This window comes from Seriola dumerili, unplaced genomic scaffold (assembly GCF_002260705.1).
Source record: "Seriola dumerili isolate Sdu_G_001 unplaced genomic scaffold, Sdu_1.0 BDQW01000597.1, whole genome shotgun sequence".
NCBI classification, from domain to species: Eukaryota; Metazoa; Chordata; class Actinopteri; order Carangiformes; family Carangidae; genus Seriola; species Seriola dumerili.
Genome location: NW_019174852.1, coordinates 29,923 through 44,832, shown reverse-complemented (window position 1 = coordinate 44,832; position 14,910 = coordinate 29,923). Strand labels below are relative to the sequence as shown.

General features: G+C 42.6%; 1 protein-coding gene across 1 annotated transcript in view; it reads left to right on the top strand.

The window, feature by feature from the left end:
- snx7 (sorting nexin 7) overlaps positions 1 to 14,877 on the top strand; it is a 35,029-nt gene extending 20,152 nt beyond the window's left edge. The window contains exon 9 of the mRNA XM_022764906.1: positions 13,845 to 14,877. Within this exon, the coding sequence (XP_022620627.1) occupies positions 13,845 to 13,925 (81 nt within the window). The 3' untranslated portion in view covers positions 13,926 to 14,877. The remainder of the gene's footprint in view (positions 1 to 13,844) is intronic.
- Positions 14,878 to 14,910: the final 33 nt, after the last annotated feature.

Sequence of the window (14,910 nt, the reverse complement as noted above, 5' to 3'; positions counted from 1 at the left end):
AATAATGTAGCATTAGCTGTTAGCAAAATGTCAGCAATTTGTCAACATGTTACAGTGAAAAGTCTCTTCATTAAAAAGACAATATGAACAGCATGAAAGGCTTTAATGTGGAGGGACGGCACCAGTGAGGGATTTATTTATTTCTAGATTCAGTCAAATTAAATAATGAAACAAAGATTCTTTGGCAGCTGTTCATGTTTTACCGGTTTAACCGGAGCCACGTCACACAGCAACAGCAGCCATATAACAGTATTATTAACGGTAAGAAGCAACAAAAGATTATGATCAGTTTGTTTATTTCGTCATTATTTGTCTACACCAACACAAATGGTTCTGCAACTGGACCGGTACTGGACTGTTGCTAAGCAACACATAAGCATTGCCCTGACCTGCACAGAGCACACTAGCTTGATACTTCAGGTGTTTCTGAAGTATCCAGGCTCCTTCCTTCTTCCTCTCCTGACGACCACACATCATTTCATTCAAATGTTAAACACGACATTGACTTGTTGCTTTTCCAGTGGCACTTCTCATTTGCCGTAGAAGGAAAAGGTTTTTACAAATGACATTAAAGCTGGCTCACAGTGTGACAGTGATCCAGTATGCACATTACCAGGACCCTGAAACTGAGGCAGCTACATGGAATCCAGCCATCATTTATTCTCATTTACACCTGTGCTTTTGTACTGCCACATGTCAGAAAGTCCTCTGCCACAAAAGGCCCAGTAGCAAACGACAGAGTGTTTCCATATCCAGCAGACACAGAGCAGCACTGTCATCCATGTGGAGTGGTGTTTGTGTCCACCTGATCAATCCAAGTCCGGTCTTCACTCTCCTTGTAGCTGCAGAAAGAAAAATCGATTCATAGTAGAATCATGATTTTATCTCTACAGATTCAAAATGGATTCATATTCTTGAGTCTTATAACAGCGCTGGTTCACATGAGTTTAGCTCGCCAGTCCTAAAGATGGCGCCTGTCAGTTTCTGCCCAAATGATACTCCTTGGAGTAAGAAGAAAGTGCAGTGTGAGCAGCAAGTAATTCAACGTGCCCCATGTTCAGTGAAGGCAGCGTTTGGACACATTTTTGATGTTCGTTTGATGCTGCGTCATTTTCTTAACAAGATGCAACTGTTCATGAAGTCAGTCTAACGTAATCATGTGATCATAGTTGACTGATCTATGTAAACTTACCACCGTAGAGACAGTGGTTACATAACCCACAACTTAACATCATAGGAGCGCTCTGGTACTCAAACCAATAACACTACACCTCTGACCTCTGAAACATCTGGCTGTTCAGCTCCACTCTGTTCAGCAGCCGGGCTCTCACTGTGCCTCTCACCTGATGCTTGGTGCTGGGTGAACAGTGTGCAGTGGGTTGATCAGAGCTTTTTCTGATGAGTGCACTTAGACGGGACAAAAATAACGAGCCACAAAGAGCTAAAAAATAGTGCCAGGTTAACAGCTCAGGTTGTGTAGGATGTAAAACAAAATGGTTGAACTCACCAATGCTAGCTGCATGGTTATAGCGCCTGGTCCTGTTGGCCATTTGCTTTTATGTGTGTGCATGTGTGTGTGAGTGAATAGTAAATTAAATAGTCAATGATTCGTAGCTGACAGCTTCTTGGAAACAGACTCTTGTCATTCCCGGTATGCAGTCACTTCTCCTGTTTCTGCCAACCAGACAGACTGCTAATTACTGCAGCCTTAAATAAAAGAGCCAGAAACACATAGCACCAACCCATAGTGATGGCAGATAAAACCCAGCACTCATTTGTTTCCTTGTTTAGCCTCGGAGCTAAGTGCGTCTTTGATGAAGCAGCTCAGAAAGGAAGGAAAGCAGCTTCTTATTTGAAGGCTAGTTGGAGGGGCCGCACAGATCCGTCATGTCCTGCAATGTTTGTAATAAATGTTCCATAATTCAGATTATTAGGTGTCTGTAGTGCCAAGTCAGTACATCAGGTTGACACAGCTCAGCCACTCACTTATCTTGTTAGCACTGTGTTCTCTTTATTATTTATTAAGCTGCAGTGGCCTCTCCAAGATAATTGCTCTGTCACTGGGAAAAGACAGAAACTCCATTACAGCAGTTCAGGTGATAAAACAAACGCAGCAGTTAGCAGTAACACTTTCTGTGCTTTGCTTTGCCTTTATAGACCAAATGATTTATTTTTACTTCATTCATTCATTTATTTTTACTTCAGCATGCAGATCTGCTCTGTTTTATGATTTGAATGAACATGCACAGCATTTTCATACAGCAGTAATGTCGCTGTTCTATTATTGGCTGACTAATTACCCAGAGAGCACCCTGAGACTCCAGAAGAGCTGAGACTGTCGCCAGATTAGCCGTCTTGCTAATGCCTCCTTCTATATACAGCGTCACACATCGCTACGAGTACAAGCACAATGCTAACATCAGTTTGGGCACAGTGACTACATATTTAAAAATGTTATGGTTATAGAGTCATAACCTGTCGACTTTGTGACATCTGTTTTACAATTTAAAAAATACTAAAATGAAGAAATGTGTAATTTCCTACTTCAACTCGCAGTAACGACAAAACAGACTTAAAAGAAAAACAAGCTAAAACACAACATCTGCGCTGTGGACGTGTCGTTCCTGGACTTGTATTTCTGCTCAGGATGTAGTTATTCTACTCTGTCTTAGTTTATCTCACAGTTACTGAACTCTCTATCATAGACAGTCAGCTAGAAAGTCATAAGCTATGGCTAACCTTAGCTAAAACTAAAACAAGTTTACTTTTGATTGTTGCCTGGTAGTTTATGTCTGTAAACTAAATATTTTCATATATATATATGTATATATATATATATATATATCTATTTTAATGAACTCCCATTTTGTTAATACACGTACAAACACAAAACCCAACAAAACAAAGCAGCTAAACTCTTGCTAAAGCTAACTAGTTTAGCAGATCTCAGTAACTGCATTCTCAGTTTTTGTATTTCATAGTAAGCAAGCAAGTAAGTGTATTTCATGTGATTTCATCTGGTTAAACTACCTTTAAGTTACAAACTTAAATGTATTAATTTGTAAATTAATGTATTATGTTGATTTTAGTATGAATATTAAAAGTTATTAGACAGATAGACACTTTGCTAAACACTTGATTCCTATAAACTATGGAGTAGTGGATTATCCAGAGTGCAGTATCTACATTTTTAGATTTTATTCATTTATTTGCTAAAATAATCTGCCTGAAAAAACATACATTGAAAACATTACAATCTATTTACATTTTGCTTTAAACTTTAAAGCCTTTTTTTCTCAACCTTGTTGCCTCTGTAGTTGCTGCACTCTGTGGCGAAGCATAGTGCACTGAAGAGCTTGAAAACCTGTCGCAAATGTCAACATTAATCTGTATAGATGGTTTGATAATAACTCCACTTTCACACATAAGCACTCAAGCTCTTTATGCTCAGCAGGACGCACTTCAGGGTGAACAAAGCATCTTGGCACCACACTGCATGACTCTACTCTCAGAAGTGGTGTGACTTTGAAAAGTTGAAACAACGGCTTCCCCATTCAGTATGAGAGAACTGTGTATGTTAACGCATTGCACAGGAAATAATGTACTCTGTTATGTGTCCAGTGCAGTGGCAGAATATGTGAATTACATATCAACACAAACACATCTGCAAACTTCATTCTCATGACAGACGAGAGAAAACTCTTTGAGCTGGGTTTGGGTTTTTCTTCAGCACCTCTGGTGACACATTGTTGTGTCTCCTTTGTAAGCTACACTTGACAGATCTGTTTACATGGTCTCTCCATGCCCCTGCTGTTTCAGCTGTCAATCAAACACCAGACCGCCCACGTAGAGTCTTGGAGGCTAATGAAGAATGTCTAATGTATCTACAAATACCTTTCTTTATTTACATACACATGTGTACAGTATACACAGTGGAGTCCACATGGAAAATCTCCAGTGGTTTCAGATAAACCTGAAAATAATCAGAAATAGAAGTTATTTTATGTAAAATGAAAAGGAAATATTTAAGAGTCTGCGCTGATTCTAGATCAACAAATTTAAGCAAATACGGGGCATTGACCAACCAAGCATCAACCTCCAGGGCTGAAACATGAAGAACCAGAAGCTGCAGTTCCTCTAACGACCACTAGAGTCTGGCTCCAACAGTGAGTCAGTCCCCATAGACTCCCATGTTAAAATGTGCAACTTTACAGCAGAAATAAACATGTTTACAGCCTGGTACAAAAACTGTTTCGGTCTCTAGAGCTAATTTCCTCCTTCATGACACCTGTTTATATAACTCACCTGTTTACATTTTATTAAGGACTAAAGTTATGGAGGATTGAGGGCGTGGCCTCTTTGACTGACAGGTGGATGAGCGTATGGTTGACACAAACCGACATGTGCCAAAGTCTCAGCTCCACACACGCCCCTCACCTTTGACCATTTTTGGATTAGCAGGGAGTTAGGGGCGGAGTCACACACTGCCAAGATGGCGACGGGAGTGCAGCTCACTCTGAGCTTCAAAACAGCAGCTACATCCATCTTTATTTACAGTCTATGACCAACCTAACTCCTTTATACAAAAGTTCAGATTTCTTTCAGTTGTATCTTCATTGGAGAAGGCGAAACTCACTCACAGCCTTTTATCACCTGTTATAATTAAGGGTGTACCTCAGTTTCCCTGCGGAACATTTTGTATTAAGCAGCATTATCATAGTGAGAAAAATGGCATGAGAACTAAGTGAAAGTGCCAGAGGTGAAATTGTTATTCTAAGTGAAAAGAGGCTTTGTCAGAGTCAGATAATGGCTAGACTAAAGGTTTCTAAAGAGGGAGTGAATGGACTCTAAAACACTCATTGAATAATATTATATTGAATATAAAAGATCAGATTCCATGTGAGATATATAAAGAAAACAGGAACCCACTAATAAAAGCTAATGCTGCATATTCATCCACAGGTTACTTTTAAAGCTCCATATTTTCTTTTTCTGTGTTTTATTTGAAGTGTTGATCCATAAGAAGATATATTTGTAGTTTTACATCTCCTCTCTCAGGCTTCTCTCTGGAGCTGTAGTAACAACAGGTCGGTGAGCCAATCAGAAGAGAGGAGGCTCTGAGCCTCTCTTCTGATTGGCTGACTGTTTTCCGAGTGATCCAATAAAAATAAAGCAGATTTCAGGTAAAAACACCAAATCCTGCAAGGTTTGGATGGTGGGTCCAGGTGGGCGGGGCTTGGTGACTGCTTTGTTGTGACATCACAAAGTTCCAGAAGTCCTGACGGCTGGTTTTAAGGCTCAGTTTCTGAATACAGGCTGTGTGCATTTCTCTGTGGACTGAGGCTTTGATACTTTCACAGTATTAATATAGAAGCTAGAGCTGATCTATAATCACACTACACATGGACACAGACCTTTACACTGGAGGAGCTTTAAGGAGATGTTGTAACCTCAGCAGTCTTAAGTTCTACAGTAATGGGCTGTTAGCAGTGGAGCATTGTTCATATTTTCTCACGCCCACCTAAATTAAGAATGTTCTCACTGTTTTATTAAAACAGCTGATAACCACATCAAATTAATTTTGTCTCAGTGACTCATTTGGCAGAATTCCTGAGATCAACACTACTCAACAAACCAACTGCAGCCAATTTAAACTGTGTTAACACTCCTGCTGATCTCCAGACAATCCACAGCACAAACAATAACTCTCAGCTGAGAAGGATCCACCAGGACGAGATCACTGATATTGTTATTCTGATGCAGATGTGAGCTATTGCAGCCTCGGGGCCTGTGAATGATTTATTGGATCGGAGCGCAGAGAGATGGCCTATAAGAATCTAATAAGACACCTGCACCTGGGAGGGATTTATAACACCTAGTTGGGGTGTACGGGGGGACGGGGAAATAGACAGGGAGGAAGAACGAGGGTCGACGGGGGGGATTGAGGGAAACAGCGATGTGAGGAAAGGAGGAGACATAAAAAGCACAAAGAAGAAGAGAATGGGGGAGGGAGGGGGAGATTCACAAACACAACAGGGTTGGATGGAGGAGGGTGTAAATATAGAAATGAGAGAACTCTAACAGTGTTCTTCACAAAGAGCCTGAGTGCGAGGTTTGAAAACTGATCCCGCTGAAATGTGAATCAAAAACTCATTCGTGCTAATTTACCAAATGTGAGGATGTGGGACTTTGTCATCAACATTTTTCCTTTTTCTCTGCAGTTTTATAAACTAATCTTTGTCAAATTAATCATCAGAAAAATCAAACTGTCAGTGGATGATGAAATTCTGCAGCAAATAGTTCAACAAAGAACTTCGTCATGATATCTTGAGGGATTTAGACATTTTTCTGCGCTTGAACACCAACAAATCATAACTTAAACTGTCAAGTCCTTCTGACAGTTTGTCCCATGTGACATTCATGTAGCATTAACACAGAGTGACAGAGGAGCAGGCGGGGGAGGGGGGCGTGAAGTGGATGGCAGGACACACTTACCTGTTCCTTAGATATCCACTCTCTCCCCTGTTGTTGTTGCTTCGTGTGACAGCAGCACGTTGGGTACGGAGTGAAACGGCAGCGTGGTTTCGTACACACAGCCGGTCAGATCATTAGTCTGATGATCAGATAAACCTTTCAGTCAGTTGATGGTTTCAGCTTTTCCATTGGGACGATGTTCTGCTTTTCATTGTCTCGTATCACTGTGACTATAGAAGCAACGAGCAAACAAAGGACTGAACTATCTTAACCAATTATCAAGAACAAGAATAAAGAATAACAAATTCTGATGGACATTTTCTCTGCTTCCAGGTAAAGGTAGACTAATGTCCTCTGACTGGCAGACAGACATGATGGTGTCCAGCAGACAGCTATAGTGACCAGAATGATCCCAGTTATCAGAATTATCACAGTTTTGTTAAGATGGAGTGAACGTTTGTATTTAAGCATTAAAATAATATCATGTCCAACACACCTGTGTCATGAGGGACAGGTAGCAGTCCTGGGTTTACCTGTTGCATGCCCAGTCTGTGAACAAGGGAAGAGCAAGTGTATTTATTTTCTGAGCTGTAACGTCTTTCAGAGATGGACACTGGAGACACACCTGTCACCTGTCTCCATAAATTGCTGCATCCAGGGGCAATACAGAAGTGCCCCCCCAATTCGCTTTTTAGTTTGGCTTTTCTTCAGACTCTCCATTGAGTCTGTCATACGAGCACTGTCACTCATCCTGTCACTGATTACCATATGTACACACGTTAGCATGTTCACCGGAACCAACCAAATGACGTCAAGCTCTACGCCAGGACAAGATGGCGCTACACATGTCAGAAAACTGTAATTTAGATTATTATTATTTTTAATCCAGTTAAACTGACAGGTGTTAAACGTGAGGATGATTAGAGGGGTTATATGTCTTGTAAATTATGTGAACTTCACTAAGTGTTTCATGTCCTCTTTAAGGTGCAGAAGCTGATGCTTTTCTGGAGGCTGGATGCACATTAATGATGCACATGGATACTGGGAGACAGCTGTGAATCCTCATGCATCAGTTCATTATCCATGATGTGTTTTTATATTTCGCTGCGTGCTCCTGGTGTCTTCGTCCACTGCATTAGATGATGCAGAAGAAGAGTCACACACAGACTGTAGACCACTGCTGTGGTTCCCTACCTTCACTTCAGGTGTGGCTGTCCCTGTTTGAGGACTTTTATCTGTGCGGCGTCAGTAATGATAACCCTGTGCTGCTGCGCTGTAGAAACACATGTGCTCCAGTGTATTAGTTTCTCTAAGCCGGGCTGTCATCAGATTGCTGTGTGGGCGCAGCAGGACGAGGAGGCGCTGATATTTGCAATTCTATTAGCACGTCAACATGCAGTTTTCATCACAGTGCCGCCTCCTGCACAGGCTGCATATTGTCTCACAGCAGCAGGAGAGAGGTCCATCATTCAACACATTAACAAAGATCACCATAACCAGCCAAGAGTCGCTTAAAATCTGCTTTTTAATTGAAAATACAAAGGTGGTATTAATGATTGATTGATTGATTTTGGCTCGTCAGGTTCTGGCTCACACCTGACACCAAATCAAAGGCCAACATGAGGAGAATAATCATTCATGAATATTCAACATGTGAGTGATGTTTAACCAGATTAAACTTTGAGCTGCAACACAGTGAAACTTGGAGCAGGAAGCAGCAGCATCAGTGAAGCAGTGATTATTATTCACACACAGGTTGTGATGAGCCGAGTGTTTTGCTCTTTCCTCTCCGTGGACGGCAAAGGCAGAGCCGTGTTGATATTGCCATGGTTACCTCATAGCAACAGGGATTCTGCTGGTGAATGGGACTGATAAATAATGGGATGTTGGTTATATTTCATTATTTTTATTGACTTTATAGAACTGGACTGGCTGTTGGAGGCTTCACTGGTATTTGTGGGCGGCTGTGGCAGGATACTGTGGGATGAGCAGCAGCTAGAGTCACTTATGATTCAACTAAAACCAGTGGCAGATAGACTGAATTTAAATTCCTAGATTCAGGTAGATTTTTATTTCCTGTCTCCCCTGATGCTGAGGACGGAGTCTCTCCTCGCACAGTGGAAACCAATTTATTTCCACCTGTAGAAACAACTTGGTGTGAGCTCGAGTGTTTGTCAAACTTTGGATGGAATCGTTTTAAATACTCGTGTTCGTCTGAAAGTTTGTGTTGCAGCTCGGTTGTAGGACCCAGACACAAACCGACCAGGAGACGGTTGAAGGTGATTCACTGTAACGCGTCTGCAGATGGATCCGGTGGGTGGGCGTGGAAGTGGTTTGGGAATTGTAGGGGAGGAAGGATGGAAGCAGAGAGACGGTCTGGAGGCGGAGCAGACTGTGGATCAGGACCAGGGTTGTGCAGGTGGAGTGAACCTGAGGTCAGGTGTGCACAAAACCAGTTAGCAACCTCCTCGTGGTCGTATCCCTCCTCCACTCAGACTAGTTCCAGGTTACAGGTTAAATTCTGTCATAACATCTGTGAAGTCTTGAGTAATGGCTACAAAGTTTGTGAGGGTTAGTGGAGAGAGAGCACCGCGCCCCCCTGAGGTAGAACAGGCATGACCTTTGACCTTCGACATGGTCATGTGACATGTTGTATTGCATAGTTAAACACAGCAGCAACAGACAAACAGCTCATCTGCACACCTGTTGTGACATGCTATACTGTGTGTGTGTGTGTGTGTGTGTTGACTCTGTGTGTTTACCTGTTCAGCACCAGTGGAGCTTAGAGAATAGCTGTCAGCTGATCCAATCTACTTTCCTAATGAAGCCTGTAATTACTGCTGTGTGTGTGTGTGTGTGTGTGTGTGTGTGTGTGTGTGTGTGTTTGTGTTTAAAGCAAACTTTGAGTCTCAGGTGAATTTATGTATTTACATCAGTTTACTGTTGTATTTTAAACCAGTCTGACCAACGTTTCTACCTCTAACATTCACCTGTTTTCTTCTTCTGCAGCTTTAAAGGATAATTCCACTTTATCCGTCTTTATTAGTTTGGATCAGTGTTGATGAGCTCAGCGGGTCAGGTGATCAGTCAGCTGTTGTTCAGATGGTTCACAGTGCAGCCATGCTGTTGTTATAATCATTGTGCAGGAAACCTGTGAGCACAGCTGTAGTGAGTGCAGCATGTCACAGGTGAAGCAGGAAGTGGGTCTGAAACAGTGATGGAGATCTTTCTGTGTAACTCATCTGTTTGTTTACAGCCCAGCGTCCTTATTACCAGATGTTGGTATCCATGGTGATGTAACATTGAGCACAAAGTGCTGAGATCCTTGGATGGCTTCATCTCTAAAAGCAGGTTAAAGGAGCAACAAACCTCTGACCAATCAGAGCAAAGGAGCGTGTTGACGTAGCGCAGAGTGTACTTCTTCTTCTTTGGAGAGAATACACGTTCAGTTCATTTAATACTGTTGTCATAACTGATTCAACAGCCAACAGGGACGGGGCCGCTTCGTTTCTACGTTTCGTCCTCTCGATCCTCTGCAGCCGCTCACTTCCCTCTCTGCAGATTCACCCACACGGATCTTCACCTGCTGCTTCCACGTGATGCGGCTGCCTTTCATCAGACGTGTTCGGTATTTGAACACGAATATTAAAATCATCACAGCATGTGCGTCTGATTGGACACTGTGTATATCTGTCCCTGAGTTCAGACTGAGTCGAAGAACAAAGGCAGTGACTTGGACTCAGAGTGTGTAACATACTTTATTTTAGACCCAGGGACTGAGGAGTGAACACTGAGATACAGGATTAAATGGTGGAAATGGGATTTTCTGTTTCTCTGTGTCTTTAAAGAGGACTTGGTTATCCAGTAAACTGAAAGAGATTCAGACTCCGTCCGGTCAGAAGCTTCAGTACAAAAACCATGAATCCCTCTCTGTGTGTAAACTGGAAATGAATCAATCCTGTTTCCTCTTCCAGCTCGTTTTGTTGTTGTCAGATTAATGTGCTGCGATTTCCTCGTCTGTGGGCTCTCTCTGTAGTCCTCCTTAAGGAAGGCAGTGCTGAGTCGACAGCCTGTTAAATCCAGGCTCCTCGGACAGATTTAGAGCCTCGCTGGAACATCTGAATCTGCTTTGTTAGAAACACCCTCGCTGCTATATCTGCCTCAGGAGCTGAGAGCTGCAGCTCTTAGAATTTCAAATTAACGCTGCAAAGACAACAACTGTTACTAACTTTAATCACAACGCTTTGGAGAGAAGTTCAAACATTGAGTGCAATATCTGCAGAGTTAGAAAAGTACACCTTCTCTGAAAGCAGAATCTACAGAGCTCATGAGAGCTGAGTGTAGTCGTGATGTCTAGGGATCATCTGAGTGAGATCAGCTGATCCACATCATATGTTGTGTGTTGTTATAGCAGCTGGTTTAACGGTTGGTCAGTCTGCTTAGCTCTGTTGTGTGCAGACCTCCGACAGGCGGCAGCGTCACCTGATAAAAGAACCACAACAAGTCATCGACATGCTTTTACTTTGTTCAACAGCAGTACAGAAAACTCCCAAGGAGCATTGCAGGTGGCGTGCGTTCTATCAGTCTCACTTTGTAAAAGTTCCACACTCGGGACATCCATGTTGTGTCAGCATCAGATGGAAATGATGGGATATACAACTGATTTTCCCATCGCAGTCTGCAGTGATGTAACTACTAACCACTAACTACTAATACACGCTGAGGGCAGCCGTTAACTGCTCATGGGTAATATTATTTCAGCCAACATCAACATCATCAGATTTACATTTACACTTATCATCACCACCGCACAGTAGGATGCCTTTATTGTGAAACAAAACAGGAAGTGTTGACAATGCTAATGAACACTTGACTCATCATTCTGTAACATTATGGTAAAGCTCCATGTTTCTTCTTCTTCTGTGTTTTATTTAAAAGTGTTGATCCATCAGAAGATGTAAAAACCATCTCAGTGTAGTTTTACATCTCCTCTCTCAGGCTTCTCTCTGGAGCTCTAGTAACAACAGGTCGGTGAGCCAATCAGAAGAGAGGAGGCTCTGAGCCTCTCTTCTGATTGGCTGACTGTTTTCTGAGTGATCCAATAAAAATATAGCAGATCTCAGGTAAAACACTCGGAGAACCAAATCCTGCAAGGTTTGGATGGTGGGTCCAGGTGGGCGGGGCTTGGTGACTGCTTTGTTGTGACATCACAAAGTTCCAGAAGTCCTGACGGCTGGTTTTAAGGCTCAGTTTCTGAATACAGGCTGTGTGCATTTCTCTGTGGACTGAGGCTTTGATACTTTCACAGTATTAATATAGAAGCTAGAGCTGATCTATAATCACACTACACATGGACACAGACCTTTACACTGGAGGAGCTTTAAAGAAAGACATTGAATATATACAAGACAGATATTTCAGCACTTCCTGTTTGAAATGGATAAAATATTTGTTTCACTGAAAAGCACAATAAAGAAGAGCAGAGCAGAAACTAATCTGGACTGACAGACATAAAGGTTTTACTGCAGCAGAAAAAACATTTTGGAGCTTTCAAGTTGAGCCACTGTGTCGAGGCAAAACAGAGAAAAATATGGATCCAAACAGGAAGTGGTTTGATGTAAGGCAGGAGCTTTATACAGGCTGGACAAGATGAACAACTATAATAATAATAATAATAATAAAAACTTTATTTATGCAGCACCTTTAAAAACAGAGTTTACAACAACAACATGACAACAGAAAGTCAGAGTGAGGCCGAACAGAAACAGGAAGAACTGAGGTAAAGATAGAGAGACAAGACAAACAATATAACGAGGTAAGATAAGATATTCCTTTATTAGTTTGCAATATTACAGCAGCAAAGTGACAGTACAAAGAAAGAACAACTGCAAATGACAATATCAAATACTAAATAATATGATATATACAATTAGATATTCTGATGGAACAAAAAACAAAAAAATAGCAGCAGATAATCTTCTTTAATATAAATAGAAACTGTTGGAGAGAAACAGAAAAGCAATAAAAGAGAATAAAAAGACGAAATGTATAAAGAAGTGATTTTAAAGACGTCAGTGATTCCGTCTCGTTTCAGTTCTATAGCTGACGACTGGTCAGCTGCTGTTTTAATTAATTAATCAAATAGAAATTAGCTGCTGTGACAGGAAGTACAAGGAGTCGACATCCTGCTGCCGAAATAGAGACTCCTGCTGATTGGCTGGAGGGAGGTGGGACCCGGGGGGGGGGGGCTGATGTGTGCGTCAGATGAGACTCTTCTCGTCACCAGACGTTTACTGTTGGAGAAGTTTGAGGTTTCACCTCCCCGACCTCCCGACCTCGTCACTGGACTTTGTGGCCCCTCCCCTTCAGGTTTTAACTCGTCCTGAAATCATTTCTATGACAGAACTCCAGGCTCCAGTGCCGCGGATGGTGTTGAGAGAAATTGGCTGTTAAACGGGGAGATGGCGGCCGAGGATCTGACTTATCGCCGCCTCTAAACGAACGACCATTACCTTGGAAAAACTGACTGCACTTTATTGATGTGTGCTGACAGAGTGGAACCTCGGCTCCCAGATTGGCTTTTGAGTGTGTCTGTGCTGTCGGTGAGGGCCTGTCATTTTCACTTTGTGGCTGCACGGCTTCCTGCCTCTCCTGTTTTCCACATAACTGCTTCTTTGCCATAAAAGTGTGATTCGCTTTGTCAAGTCCTCTGCCACACACACACACACACACACACACACACAATGGCACTCTTTCAGTGTCTGTCGGTGCAATCATGTGCTCTCCCTGATGAGATGGCGGGGGAGTTAGAGGAAGAAAAGGAGGGAGATAAAAAACAAGGTGGAGAGAAGATGTTCAAGAAAACTCGGACTGAGAAACTGTTTCATATCTGATGAGAAAAAGTGAAGAAAATCTTCATGATGATTCTCTTGTGAAGATTCTACAACATTTGATGTCAAAATCAATAAACAAACGTAGAAGAAGATCAGTGTCAGAGAGAACCAGCTTCCTGCAGAGTGTCCTGGAGAGAACCTGTCACACCTGTGCTCGGGGTCATGTGGTCCGGCCCGTGGGGAAAGATTTGCACATTGTTGATTTTTAGTTCTGGTTCAGTTCAGGTTCACGCTGACAGTAAACACACCGACAGGTGACATGTTAGCCGCCGCTTTTCAATCTGTGATGTGCCTCGACTCTGAGTCAGGAAACGCCTCCTCTGAGTGTGGCGGTCTCAGGCGCCTCAGATGAAACCGGTTGTATGACGATGGCGTGACATCAGAACGTGTGTGAGGCTGAAGCTGCTGTGTGATGTGTTTTTGATGGACTTTGTGATGATGAGGATGATGCTGATGAAGGTGTGTCCTCTCTTTCAGTGCCTGGCGGTGTGGGAGTCCTTCCTCCTGTCTCAGAGGGCGGAGCCCAGTGAGCAGAGAGATGGAGAAGAGGTCTGTTAAAGAGTGGAGGTCACACCGTCCGCCGTGTGTCCACCTCCACCTCCAAATACAGACTCATACAAAACATGCATCATGTACGAAACAAGCTCTCTCTCTCTCTCTCTCTGTCTCTCTCTCTCTCTCTCTCTCTCTCTCTTCCTGGCCAAAGAGGTTAATTCCAGTGATGGTTGGACATCACACAAGCCGACACTGTGATCCAAATGACCAAACATACGAGTGTTTACACAACCTCCATGTTCACGGCCAAAAGTTCCCGTTAGACTCCTCCTCCTGCTGCTCCTCCTGCTGCTCCTCTGAAACACTTCCTCTGCTGTGGATGGAGAACAGGATGGTGGCACCATCACTAATGATAGTCAGGTGACACGGAGCCGGTTCCATCAGGGAGGAGTCTAACAGCTCCAGAGGAAAGTGACGTGTCTGGATGTGAAACCACAGACTGAGCAGTAGGAGATAAAGGTTTGAAGTGACAACAGATCTGAGGTCAGCTGTTGGTGTGAATCTTTTTCTAGACCTTTTTAAAAAGTTGACATCTCTAACGTTCTCTCTCTAAACGCCTTTAATTAGGACCAGCTATTGAAACCAATGAGGAGGAGCCATGTGACTGAGTGTAGTACAGCTTTGTAGACATGACCACTACTTCTAACCAAACTACTTCCATGGAGCTGAGTCAGGTGACGTTCAAAGCCTTATGCAGTATGAGACTGATGAGTGGATGTTTGGTTGTTTGTGCCGATAGAGATTTCCTGTTTACATGTGACGACGACTCGGTGTCGCTGCGTTCGTCGGTTTTATACTGATCGTGTTTCTGACCTTTTCTCTCTCGCTCTCTTTTTGCTTTTATCATTATTGAATATGTAAAAAAGAAAAAGTCTGAATAAAATTGTTTTGGAGATGTTGCCATAATGATGATGATGATGATGATAATAATAAAGACAGATCTCACCCTGTAAAACTGATGTTGATCGTCTCTCTCGGGGATTCAGAC